This window comes from Gymnoscopelus microlampas (genome assembly GCF_963454915.1).
Source record: "Gymnoscopelus microlampas genome assembly, chromosome: 1".
In the NCBI taxonomy this organism is placed as follows: domain Eukaryota; kingdom Metazoa; phylum Chordata; class Actinopteri; order Myctophiformes; family Myctophidae; genus Gymnoscopelus; species Gymnoscopelus microlampas.
The window spans coordinates 42,877,966-42,891,680 of record NC_139962.1 but is presented as its reverse complement, the minus strand read 5'-3'; the positions used below and the strand labels follow the sequence as shown (position 1 = coordinate 42,891,680).

The 13,715-nt window shown below is 41.1% G+C and overlaps 1 protein-coding gene across 1 annotated transcript in view; it reads left to right on the top strand.

The window, feature by feature from the left end:
• dbndd1 (dysbindin domain containing 1) overlaps nt 1-13,715 on the top strand; it is a gene marked incomplete at both ends in the record, with an annotated part of 33,614 nt that overhangs the window by 4,725 nt on the left and 15,174 nt on the right. The window contains 2 exons of the mRNA XM_084058284.1: nt 97-252; nt 9,566-9,703. Of these exons, the coding sequence (XP_083914410.1) occupies nt 97-252; nt 9,566-9,703 (294 nt within the window). The remainder of the gene's footprint in view (nt 1-96; nt 253-9,565; nt 9,704-13,715) is intronic.

Below are 13,715 nucleotides of genomic sequence, written 5' to 3'. Positions count from 1 at the left end.
CACTTTGTGTGTGTGTGTGTGTGTGTGTGTGTGTGTGTGTGTGTGTGTGTGTGTGTGTGTGTGTGTGTGTGTGTGTGTGTGTGTGTGTGCTGACAGAGCCCAATAAAGACATTCAGAAGCTGCTGAAGCCCTCTAGCTCAGGGGACCTTGCCAAAGAGCTGTTCCACCACCCAGTTGGGGAGGAGGAGGGCGGCATCTCAGGACACACTGCTAGCCTGCTGCACGTCACTGAGAGGAGACGTGAGTACCGGGGTAAGGGATGGATGCATGGATGGATGGATAGATAGATGGATTGATGGATGGATGGAGGACACTGGGAGTATGCCATAGTAGTAGGCCTAATTTGTCACTGTAAATTTGCACATTATGTGAAATGTTACCGATTCTTATTATTAGGAGCAGTAAGGAAGTGCCATTACTAGGACACCCAGGGAGTAGTTAGGGGATAAGTACTTGATTTTTGCACCGTAAGTACTTAAAGATTGTCTTTAGTCAATGACAGGTAGCCCTGACTAGAATGTACACAGTAAAAAATATAGTATAAAATCCTCAATATAACTGTGAGTGTGTAAAAATTGACATTTGTGTAAACGTTCACACTGTGTAGCAACTCAGAAGCAGTTGCTACACTGCAAAAGTATCCCGTATAAAGTTGGGATACTCTTACATATATAATTCAGAGGTATCTAGCTCCACCTCATGAGATTCACTCAATGTCCAGTCTTTTAGTTCTACTGCCCCATCCTCTAAATGCACTATACTTCACGGCCCCCCTGCTGAAAGACTGCATTGTGCATGAGTGTATACAGAGGCTGCCCTGTGGGATGCAGGGCTCAGGGCACAGCCTCAGGCCACGGACACTCAGAGACAGATACTGGGGCTACAAGGATGCCTTTATCTGGTCCACTGACTGAACACTCATTCAGAGAGACCGCTCAGCAAAAGTGGCGAAGGTCTATCATGTCCTGTTATAATGTGTCTACATGCCACACCGTACATGACTACAGAGGCTGAAAAAGAGGGGGCAGGAACACATAAGTGAGGGACAAAGGGGAAATAAGTAGTTAGTATTGTCTTTTTTGTATATTTCCAGAGTGAGCACTTTATATGTGCACCTGTAAGTACATTATTTTCTAGGATCTTATATAACAAGAGTAACAATCACCAGGTCATTTTTATGCATTAAAGGAGCTTTTAACAAAGCACCTTTGTATTCACTCACCATAAAATAAGAAATAAATACAAATCCATTGAGATTGCCTGGTTAGGCATGCCTTGTGCTAGCGTAGAAATGTGCTTCTGTGCTTCTATACAACCTCTTTTTTTTGTGGCTGTTTCTCCAACTTGACATGCTTGTACCCTCTGTCTCACACTCTCCCAGTCATTATGGGCTGGTCAGACTGGACTAATAACCCCCAGACTCCCCGGGGTTCACAGATGCAGCTCAGACAGCACAGGCTGTTATCCTTGGCCTCAGAAGGGCATAAGTTATCTTCTTTCATCCCCTCTCACAAATGGTAGCTCGTCCTCCTTCTCTAGTCTCTTTGATCTTCCTCATGTAGATGGATGGGCAGAGGAAGAGAGGAATAATGAGGATAGAGGAACATCTATCCATGTAACATTAAATTGATAGATGCAGACTTAGTTCCTGAAATAAAATAGACATCGCCCCCAGGTACACTTCTTACATTTTTTATGACCTTTGATGTATGCCTCACTGAAAGTCATTTTCACAAAATATGTCTATTAAAGGGAACGTGCCCCAATAACAACATGTGCACATACTGTATGGGAAATTGCTTATCGTTGGTATAAAGTACAGATGTGATTGGACAATCAATATCCTTTATAACTGGAGTTTATGGCCTGTTGTCAGCCTTTATTTAATTTAACCTTTAAGTCATTGGACTTACAGTATGGCTGTTCTGTTGCATTGTGGTGAGCTAGAGAATTGGTTCTCAAAGTGGTGTCCAGCAAAATTAGTTAATATAGCGTCACAATCATTTTAACTTTAACCATATTTTATACTTTGGCTATTCAAAAATAGCAGATATACAAGCTCATAGCGCAGCACAGAGTGCCGCGCTATGAGCTTGTAGATCTGCTATTTTTGAAATATCCCTGGCACAAAATATTTTTGAGATGGGGAGGTCTGCAGCCAAATACATATTATTTTTGGGGTCCTTGACATGAAAAAGTTTGAGAACCACTGAGCTATAGGGGACTCATCGGTCGAGGCAGCAGGTCTGCTGCATTTATTTTAGCCACTCGGTTACATTTCTGTGTTTTCGGCTGTCCTCGCTGAGCTTTCAGAGCATCACTGATTGGATGGAGGCAGGCAGTAGCTTCAGAGTGTCTGCCTGCCTGCCTGCCACCATTACACTGGGAGGGAAAGCGTGTTACTGATCAATTATTCAAAGGCATGGGATGTGGGAGTGGGGAGAGGTATAGGGACCGGGTTAAAGAAAAGGAGTCGCACCAGGCCAGCATTGGAAACAGTCTAGTTACCGGTCATAACAGAAAAGGAAGAATGCAGACGTTGTCGTGTTTCTTTAATAATAACCTCATAGTCTGTCTGTCCATGCATGTCTGTCTCTCCTACAGTATGTTCTTTCGTATCCTCTGATACTTTTAGCACGTTCTTCTGTACTATTCTTTGCTCTCTCCCTCTCCTCCCTCCTCAATTCTCCATTATACCCCTCATGTTTCTTCACAGCTTCTGGTTCTCGCCGCTCTTCCCTGTAGCTGCAGGTCAGCATCTTTCTGCCTCGTGGGAAAGCTCATTCAGAGCAAGCTATTCTTGCAAGCTTATTCCCTCCGCACTCACTATCTCTCTTTCTCTCTCTATATATAATATGCATGCATGTGTGTGTGTGTGTGTGTGTGTGTGTGTGTGTGTGTGTGTGTGTGTGTGTGTGTGTGTGTGTGTGTGTGTGTGTGTGTGTGTGTGTGTGTGTGTGTGTGTGTGTGCATAAACAGCTAATACGGTGGTAGCTACCATACAAAACTATAGGCCTACATACCTGTTGCAGGATCATTCTGTTGTTGAATATAACTAAACACATGGCAGGGTTTTGGCCTAATCTTCTAATGTGTAACATCTTGACAGCCACACTACTCACTGTTCTCAATTGTAATCAGGTGTGGCCTTTTCATTTCATTTCAATACAAACAGTACTTACTTGTACTTCATTCAGCCTTGGGTTCATTCAGGGTTGTAATCATTCAATTTTAACACCATCTTGCTTCCAGATATTCTGACGGGCCATGGAATTGTCCTCTCTCTCTCTCTCCTCCCATTTATTTTTTCACTTTGTTCTCTTCCTTTTCCTCTCCCGCTTAATTATGTTTTGTCGTCTATCTCCCTCTTTTTGTAAAGCTTCTGATTTTTGTAATTTTAACCAAGAGATTATGTCTAATCCTATTCCCTGTGGACCATAATTGCGCTCTGTGACTTTCACACCATTGTATATTATTGACCTTATCTGCCCTGCGTCTGCATCAGTGAATATTCATGTATTCCACACTTATCTGCATCAGGTCAAGGTAAAGATGGTGTTTACCTTGCTGTGGCATCTAAAATGCAGAGTATGAAATGCACCTGGCTGTTCAGTGAAGTGGATAAAGTGAGTTTAGCTGTCACTTATTCCATAACAGTAATCAGGTGTTTGAACTTGAACAGCAGGTTGCTGTATCAGGGTTTAAGATTAGAGCACCACGTAATGTAAGATAAATGTCATTACTATGACCTAAGACCGTATTATCTCCCAAAGAACCAGAGCCAAAGTGGCTGATCTCTGATGTCATGCTAATGGATGGCTTGGTTGTGCTCTGTGGACATGGATGTGAAATTAACTCGGTTGAATACATTATTTGCATGGACTTTTACTTCCAAGTGACCTTTACTGTATATCATTATGACGCTAAGAGACACAAAAGGAAATCACCCCAATATTCAGTATAATCATCCATTAAATTGTCACAGTCTAGTTTTCTATGTCTACTAGTTCATTATGTACATACCTCCGTATGTATATAGATTTGGTACCAGAGTATATGGAATGGGGGAAACTACTTTCAATTGTTTCTTTCTATGTGAATTTTAACCATGCCAGATCAGAACTTCCTCGGGCACAGCACTGAATGAAAAAAAATAAAGCAGCATTCTTGATTTCGAGGGCACATCATTAACCCATTAAGACCTGAAAATGAGATGTATTTGGCCGTGGACCCCCTATCTGAAATGTTTTTGTACCAGGGACCCCCAGAAGAGAATATTTGTGTTTAAAAAAATTAAATTAGATTAAAGAATGAAAGATTCATTTTCAAGATTTTTCAAAAAATGTAAAGAAATAGCTCGCAACGCAATCCTAAGAGTTTTCTGAAAAGCTCTTTTCACGACTTTATATTTGAACCAAATCTCAAAGTGTACATATTGAAACAAAAAATGAAATAAAAGAAATAATTATAAAGCAGTGAAATTAATAAAATTCAGATCAAAGGTCTGCTAGAAAAAGTTAAAAAAGTTAAACAAAACACACATGGCATCACTGAGAAAGGTTTTTAGTCCCCTCCTTCAACGGACTGTAATGGGTTAAAATGGTTCAAGGGTTCACACTGAACGAGTCTATACTACTTCTCTACCTACAGTATGTGACCTGATCATGGAGCTGTGCTTACTATACATTAGCTCTTTTCTATTGTCTATTGCGTTAGTTTTGGCTGTGCCTCACTAAACAATGTTACTTGGCACAATTATTTTTCACATGGGGGTCCACGACCAAATACATACTGCATGAATTTGGGGGTCCTTGACATGAAAATGTTTTACGACCACTTTATTTTAAATTAATCAAATTATTTTTATATGATAATTCACTGTTACAATAATCTTTCCGCTTGAACGTGTTTTGTGACAAATCCTCAACATACAATTGTTTGTCGTGAGTGTCAGCAGCAACACTCACGCCAAATGACACAGGCACCGGAAATTTAGTCTGGAAACTTGATTTCATGTCGCATGCAAAGGAAAAGCACAACAAACTGTGACAACAGTAACAAAAATCATGCATGCTAGTCACATACTCCTTCCATTGCCCTTGACCAAGGTACTGGCATTATATCTCGAGCTGGTCATAAGCACTGCATTGTTTCTGCTCCTAAGCAGTTAGGATAGGTATAATACAGAGGACATATTTCCGCAACGGAATATTAAAGAAAAAGTAAGAAAAGTATATGACATATAACATGACATATAAAACATATGACAAATTATTGAAAAATATGTACAGGCAGCCAGATATTCTCTATGGGCTGTAACATTTTTGACATCTTTGACAGGGTGTTAGTGAGGCACAGCCATAGCTTACTCACTAGAGCTATCCTTACTACTCATCTGAGAAATATTGCACGAATTAGAGCCTATCTGTCGTTGGACGATGCAAAAACGTTGATCCGCTTTTGTTTTCTCTCGGCTGGATTACTGCAATGCACTTTTCTCTGGCCTGCCAAAGAAAACAACCGACAGACGACAACTCGTTCAAAATGCGGCAGCCAGAGTTTTAACTAAAGATGAGAGAACATATTACTCCAGTTTTAGCATCACTACATTGCCTCCCGGTTATTTTTAGGATTCATTTTAAAATTATTTTAGTTTTTTATAAGGCTCTCAATGGTCTGGCACCCTCCTACCTCTATGACCTCCTCCCTAGATACGTTCCAAACCGCCCCCTCAGGTCTTCTAGTGCAGGCCTACTCGAAGTGCCTGAAATGTCATATAAAAAATACGGTGAAGCAGCATTCTGCTTCTACGGGCCGACTGCTTGGAATAAGCTCCCATTAGACAGGCACCCTCTGTAGACAGTTTTAAAGCACAGCTCAAGACTTATTTTGGCACTCTTGCTTTTAGTTGATTCTGTTTCTTCTAAATCTCTGTGTTGTTATTCATGTCTTTACTGTTTTGCTTGACTCACTGCCTTTTATTATTATTTTTAGCCATGATGTTTTGCCACTGTTTTTTGCCATTGCTCTATTTTTTTGTTTTTCGTTTTTCTTGCTCTGTAAAGCACTTTGAGCTGCATTTGTGTCATGAAAGGTGCTATATAAATAAAGTTTATTATTATTATTATTATTATTATTACAGCCCCAATGGAAAGAGGAGGTGTGAAGTTAGGAGATAGGAGAGCTTATAGGCGTCGGTACTGTACGTTGTTTGAAACTTTTCAATTAGGAAAGGTGAGATAGGAGCATCTGATGCCCTGTAGGTACAGACAGCTCATTAGAAGACTTCACAGAGTACCAGCATGTCATCCATTGTGCCCATATATTCTACCATCTCCTACCAATTACCTTCTGTCATCTTTAGTTTCTCCTTTCTTTTTTGGCTGGACCAGCGGGGCTAGCCCACAATAGATCACAGGACTTGTCTTTGATTGACTGACTGAGTGATGAACTACAGCATTTGTCGTCCGGTTGGCTTAACAACGGACTAACCAATCACAGAGAAATCAAGCAATGAGTGAACGTGTCGTCTGAGGAAAGGAGGGGAAGTCCGCACACTGTTAGCTCCCAGTAGAAAATGTATTAAATAGTTTAGGCAACGTTTCGACCACTAAAGGGTCTTCATCAGGTCTCTTAGTGGTTGAAACGTTGCCTAAACTATTCATAAAATGTTCTTCTGGGAGCTAACAGTGTGCAGACTTCCCCTCCTTTCCTTTAATGTACGTATTGTTGTCCAGCACCTGAAACGTTTTTTTGGGATGTGCGTGCTTACCTCTGGACTCTTATTTGAACATGTCGTCTGCCTGGGTTTGGTTACATTTTGCCATGGTTAGCTTTGGCTCAGTGCTGATTACAACAGAATGTAGAGATATTGTTGCCAAGGAACTTGCCCCTAGATACTTAAGTCATTCAAATAATACTATCATGTATTATATTTAGGGACCACTGGTTAAGTGATGCACGGCTGAAAATGTTGTTTTATGGATGTATTCAAGTATTCATCATTCACTGTAATTTCATTGTAACGTAAAGACCTTTCCAGACAATTTTCTATTTCACAGAAAAATCTATAATTTCTGGGACTTCGAGTAGCCCCTCAAGTCTTTGGTGTGGAGGTTGTTGCATCATTGTTGGGATGGTGGATTGAAATTGTCCACAGTTTTGCACATGATCCCATATACAATCCAGTCCGGCTTTACCTAGCCTTGTTTCCATTTGTGCCTATGTGCCTACTACTTCTATTTCTAGAGTTGTGTTTGGTGGCACAGGGGTACCTGTCTACCATCATGGAATCTATATGGGATCAAATGGCCATGAACGAAGGAGGGAAGAGGGCAGGGAGGGCAATCTTTGTGCTCTCTGTGCTAGCGACTCCTATAAGCACCTGTCAGCCGGGGGTGTTGAATGGGAGGAGTAGGGCGGCTGTGCTATGTCCTCCCAGTGGGGGCTCCTCACTAGCAGGTGAGCGGGTAGGGCAAAACAGCAGCACACAGAAATGAGTGGGGAGGGTTAATTGAAACAAAGACAAAAACTAGGAGAAAAAAGGGGTAAGAATAATTGATAACTCAATGTTGTTTTGATGCCTGTGGAAAAATTACAAGATATGACATAGCCTACTGTAAGAGGCAGACATAATTGTAAAGTACTGTATGTTTCTCTGTTGATCTGTACAAGTACAGATCATATGACATATGACCCAGTGAGTAGAGTGTGTAAAATTATTGTTGCAATGAATGGACTCTCTGTCTTTCAATGTTTGTCCATTACCTTAGTAGACACTGTATTTCCACTATCTGAAAAATGCCACAGTCATCAGCAAACACACTGTTTTATGAATCTCCTTCTCTTCACATCAATGTGTATTCCGTCGGGAGCGTGAAGGAGGAAAGTGTCTGCAGCCACAGACAATAGAGCATCAAAGCTGGGGGCTGCCTCTAATCCACCCTGAAGCATTGTTTTAAATAAAAACAAGACTGGCACATGGGGAAAAAGCAGCTTTCAACTTGTCATCCATAACCCCCTCTTTTTCTTCACAAATGCAATCGCACCCGCTCAACTCAATGAGACCCTTGCTCCGTCTTTTACTTACACAGCACGGCCGCTGTGTGCATGAATTCAGACAGGCATCCACTAATGCATACAGTATAGAACCAAAAATACACTTCCACCAGCCTCATGGTCCCAATGAGTTCCAGACAACTTCCTTACAGTGGTCCGTGTGTGTTAACAGATTACTGTATACCCCAGCTTCCCTCTGCACCCCCACCCCTTGACAGTGCACTGTACAAAAGAGGCAGTCGTGCTTGCGCCCGTGAAAAGTTATATGTTCCACAAAGCACATGGCACAGAGCTGTGTCACTAGATATGCATTCCACACTCACACGTATCAAGCAGCGTTTTTGGAATGCTGAGCCAGGCACGTTGCTACTGGTTGCTAACAATGAACCTGTGCTTCCTCAGTGTAACAGTCTGGAATCTGAGCCCTGCCTGAGGTATTGGATGCTGGAGCAGGAAAATACAAACAAAAACAGGTGCCTCACACCAGTTGCCTTCTTGATTCGCAACTCAAGCTGTCCATGATTAGCCGGATTATCAGCCTGAAGCTGCGTGGAGCTTCAGTCAGAAATTGGCTGCAATGTCCGCGATTACCAGGGGGAGGGGATTCAAATTTCCCTAAACGAATCACAAGAGATCCACGGATCCGCCCTTATCTGACGTCATCGCACAGCTTGTTTTAGCAGATATTCGCTGATTGGCTTGTCGTTAGACCACCCCCACCTCCGACTCTGATTTGACAGATTTTTCTTCGATCGTGAAAAGCCATAGGCTGACATTATAATGCCAGACCAAGAGGAGCTCACTCAGAGAGTGGGCGAAGTCTATGGTCTGGAACCAGGCTAGTCCATGATAACTCACTGACATCATGCTGACTCAGAGACTCACTTTGAATGGAGGCCACCTTGTTGTGTAGGGAGAAAAAAATAAAGAGCAATGTTTCAGGATGTTTCTCTCACAGCAGAGGGCCCATAGCCAGATCTAAGGCTACAGTCTACTCTGAACAGCATAACACATTTTGTGAATCAGATTTGAACCACATTCCTATGTGGTTTGAAATCTGATTAAAATCTGATTTCTAAATGTGTTTCTCAGTCTGGACGCTCAGATACTGAAGCCTGATTTCTACTTTGTTGTACGGCAGTGTCACTTGTCGAAAATAGACAATCTATAAGCTCATAATGCATGGCATTGCAACACGTTGTGAGTTTGTAGACCTGTTTTTGGTGCTGTCTGAATACACAAATCCGATTTGATCACTTGCAAATAACAGTGTGGATAGTCAGTCCTAAAGATCAGATTTGAGAAACTAATCAAATTTGCCTACAGTCTGGACAAGTTCTAAGAGTCCACCTGCCATCAGAAGATGGGTATGAATCTGCGTATAATCCTGAATTTTAGTATTTGAGCCCCCTTCGGTAGCAGTGCAGGGAGTGCAGGGAATGCATATTGTAACCTTTACCACTTCATACTGACCATTTGTTCCATTTGTTCTTTTTCGCCCTTGTAGAGCCCCTGAGCAGTGTGTCTTCCTTGGAGGTGCACTTTGACCTCCTCGACTTGACAGAGCTGACTGACATGTCGGACCAGGAACTGGCTGAAGTTTTCGCTGACTCCGATGAGGAGAACCACAACGAATCCCCAGCCAGTAAGCCCTGCTAAGACTTTGCTACATGCTTGACAGTAACAATGGCTGTGTGTGCGTGCGTGCGCGTACGAGTACGTGTGAGAGAGAGAGAGAAAGAGAGACACGGAGAGAGAGGCCACTTTAATTGAAAGTGTGCTTCCTCATTGACTGTGATTATTCAGAAGATAGTAAAACATTTCCTTCTTATATACAGTATGGGAACAAAGAATGTTTTCATACTTCATATTAGGGGACATTTTTGTCTTTGTCAATATGATCAAATTTGTCATCTTTGATTTGATTTGATTGTTATTAAGGATCCCCATTAGCTGGTGCCATAGCAACCAGCTAGTCTTCCTGGGGTCCACACAAAAACAATTAGTACAGTTGCAAATACAAAATGATTAAATGTCAGTACTCAACACACAATACATAATGAAGCTAACAAATAAGGTCGCTGAAATTACATGTGAGCAAAAAAACAACAACACACAAATACTTTACAGTGTTAAATACAATTTAAGATTATTTTTGAAAGTTAATTTACTGTAAATACAGCAGAGGTTTCGAGGCAGGTTATTCCAAATAGTCAATGATCTATAAATAAAAGATCTCCTTAAAGCGTTGTTTTTTGGACCAGGTAATTCAAGCTACCCATTACTGGAACCTCTAGTGTAATGATCATGCACAGTATTACTATAAACAATCTGTTTATGTATAAAAACAGGAGTTTTACTGCTCATGACTGACTTGAATAGCAAATGTATTAAAAGACAACCTATTCTCAACTTTAAGCCAAGAGAGGCAGGCATGCATACGGCTCACATTAGACCATAGTGAGCAGCCCAGTACCAACTGAAAAAAACATTTGTGCCCCCTTGGAACATGGTGAGCCACGTATGTGTACTTCGTCCGTACGCAACACATTCATCTGAGATTGCCCATGGTAATTGTTATTACATGTAGGGGTGCAACAGATCATTTTTAAAAATAATATCAGATAAAGTCTTTCTGTTCTTTTTAAAAATACAGTAGTATGGACTGTGAAGGCCAGTAGGCCTCAACTCTTTGACATTCCTATTTTGGCCTGTCATTATAGGGGTAACAAACTAAACTAAACGAAAATAGCAGCTCTACAAGCTCACAATGTGTCACTTTGCGCAACACCATTGTATTAGCCTGGCATGGCCAGACTAATATCACTCATTTGTTTGCAATGGCAGATTTGTCTGGTTTCCAGGCTACCATTGTATGACTAGTAGCCTAGCTTGTGGCTTAAGTGGTTAATCGGACTAATCGTTTAGTCTATTAGATTTGTTTGCGTTAATTCCGATTATTAAAACATTTATCGATAGAATAATCACTAAGAAAATAATCAATAGTTGAAGCCCTAATTACATTGTGTCACATAAACCAAATTCTTCCACTACAACACACTAACTACATGTCGTTGCTGTCGGGTGGAAACCTCATGTGACCAAGAACTTGTACATCGGCTATTTTTGCTACTTTTGTGTGACATTGTAGTACGACAAAGTAGGGCATTAAGTTAGGAAAAAACATAAAAAGTTAAAATATGCCAGAGGCATGACAGTATGACCTGTTTGTCACAGCCGCAGACCACAATACAATGGCTCATCTACTCGCCCTCCTCCCAATTAGGCATACTTTCTCCCATGTTTTATTTATGGGACTGGATGTCTCATACAGCATGCTGGGAGGCAAATCTCACCACTAACACGATGCCTTTCTCTCCCCCTGTCAGCCTCCCAGCAGTCACACCAGGTGTTCACTGTTTAATCAAAGTCTTTTTTTATTTATTTTTATTGTGAAGTTTTTTGAAAATTCGTTCCCCCTAATGTTCACCTATAATTCCATGCCCAAAATTCAAATGCCAGGTTCAACGTGGTGAAAGTGTGATTTATAAAATGGTATTTGCATATTGGTCAAAAGTCTGTATGCGTTCCTGGTCCACTACTCAGTTGGCTGCTAACCATCTCCCTTTTATTGATCAGAAGGGATAAGTGCACTTCCCTTTTAAATGTCTTGACCATGACCTTTACTATACTCCCAGAATGGAGACACACCAACCTCTTCTCATTATTCTCTGTGAAAAATCAGTTAATTCCCCCAAGAATGTATCCTTGGCCACACGTCCCTTTCAAGTTTCAACAGTTGTTGCGTCAACAGTTTTTATTCCCCAGATGAAAATAGTATATTGTCGAGTGAAAGGGTCATTCGAACAAATATAAATTAGCCATTAGCCGGCAGATGAAGGATACAATTGAGTGCCTCAAGAGCAGTTGGGTACTGTACTGGATATGGAGCACTGCTGACTGTGATAGCTCGGTGTAAAGGGAGAGATATGTCATGGAAGGACAGATTGCCAATAAGGACATCACGAGGATGAATGAAACAGTGTGTTGACTGAATCTGCTACTAATTTGTTTGTGGAGGTTATTACTCTGTGCTGCTCAGTGGTAGATTGATAACCCCCAGAGCTCCTGTTTGTGTCTGGCTCCTACAACAACTTCTGCAAGGGCAGTGGTGCCATGACAAAACCCATAGTTATTTCTAAATGGCCAAGAGTTCCATTAAACTGATGCTAGTCAGCTATTCTGTAATATAGTACCGTTTTAGTGACTACCTCAGGCTATAAAATCCCACCAGTAGAAATAACAAAACCTTTCTTCAGGACTCTAATTCTACCCTGAGAGGTGATTATGAGCCTGAGGAGAGGGTGGGGGGCTTGGTGTTATTATCAATCAATACAATTTTGTTGGTGATTGTCATACAAATAATTGCCATTAATGATTTAATTGTGGTTTTGGCTATGAACATTGCACATGGCTGATATGACATGACAAATAACTTAAATATACAACGTCTATTACTGAAATATGCAAAGGAATTACAGACAGTGACTAGTACCAATAATCAAAATAAATGATGTTCTAACAATGTACTAACAAGCCATAGGCCTATACGTAATCATTGTATACTGTACTTTCAAAGATTTGCGAAAATACCAAAAATAGCTGATGGACAAGCTCATGTGATGTGATGTGAGCTTGTAGATTGGCTATTTTTTAAGATGTATGTACAATTTTCTTTTTCTTGCTCTAAATGCCCAAAATAGGGAGCCAGGTTGAAAATGGTTAAAAGAGAGAGAGAGATGGAATCCAACATGGAAATAATGATGGAAATATGACATGTGACATGTCAGTTAATTTCATCTGGCTGTCTATATACAGATGAATGGAAACGATCAAAAAACAAAAATATTTGCTCAGCTCAAATAATTGTGATCTAGTGAGGCCTACTTGGTGTAGTTTGTAGAGACTGAAGGGACTAAGGGGTAAGTTCAGGTCTTCCTTTACTGTGGTCTGAACATAATGTCAGTTGTACTCTCCCCTCTCTCAATCAAGGATGTTTGTGTGCATTTATAGATGGCTGGGGGTTAGTGCTAGGTTTGTTTCTGCACTCTGCCTAAATAGCACTACAGATTTGTTCTCTCCCTCTTTTTTTTGTCAAGAGAAGTGCCCACTAAGGGCTCTATAAAAGATGTGTTGGATCAGGGGATTCATTACCTTTCAGCTTAACGTTAACGTGTCATCATTACAAAGTTTCCTTTCCTTTGAGGCTGAAGGGAAACTTTGTATTGGGTAATGGGGAGAACTCACACCTTCCTGTGTGAATTAGAACAGAACGCAAAATCCTCAGTGTTAATTACGGGTACATTTTTACAAAACAGGAGAAAAGGACTTTCAGCCCCTACCATTTTCTGGACTGTTATTACATTTTTTATTTAGAAATCAATTTCACCATAACAAGATTGGTCATGCCAGGCGCGGGGGGGGGGGGGGAGAGAGAGAGATTGTTGTCAGCTGCCCATATATCCTGGAAGCTGTCATCTCCAGGCCAATCAGCAACCATGTCACCTCCTACTCAATCACACAGTCCACCAATCATCACACAACACCGGGAACCTGTCACACACACACACACACACACACACACACACACACACACA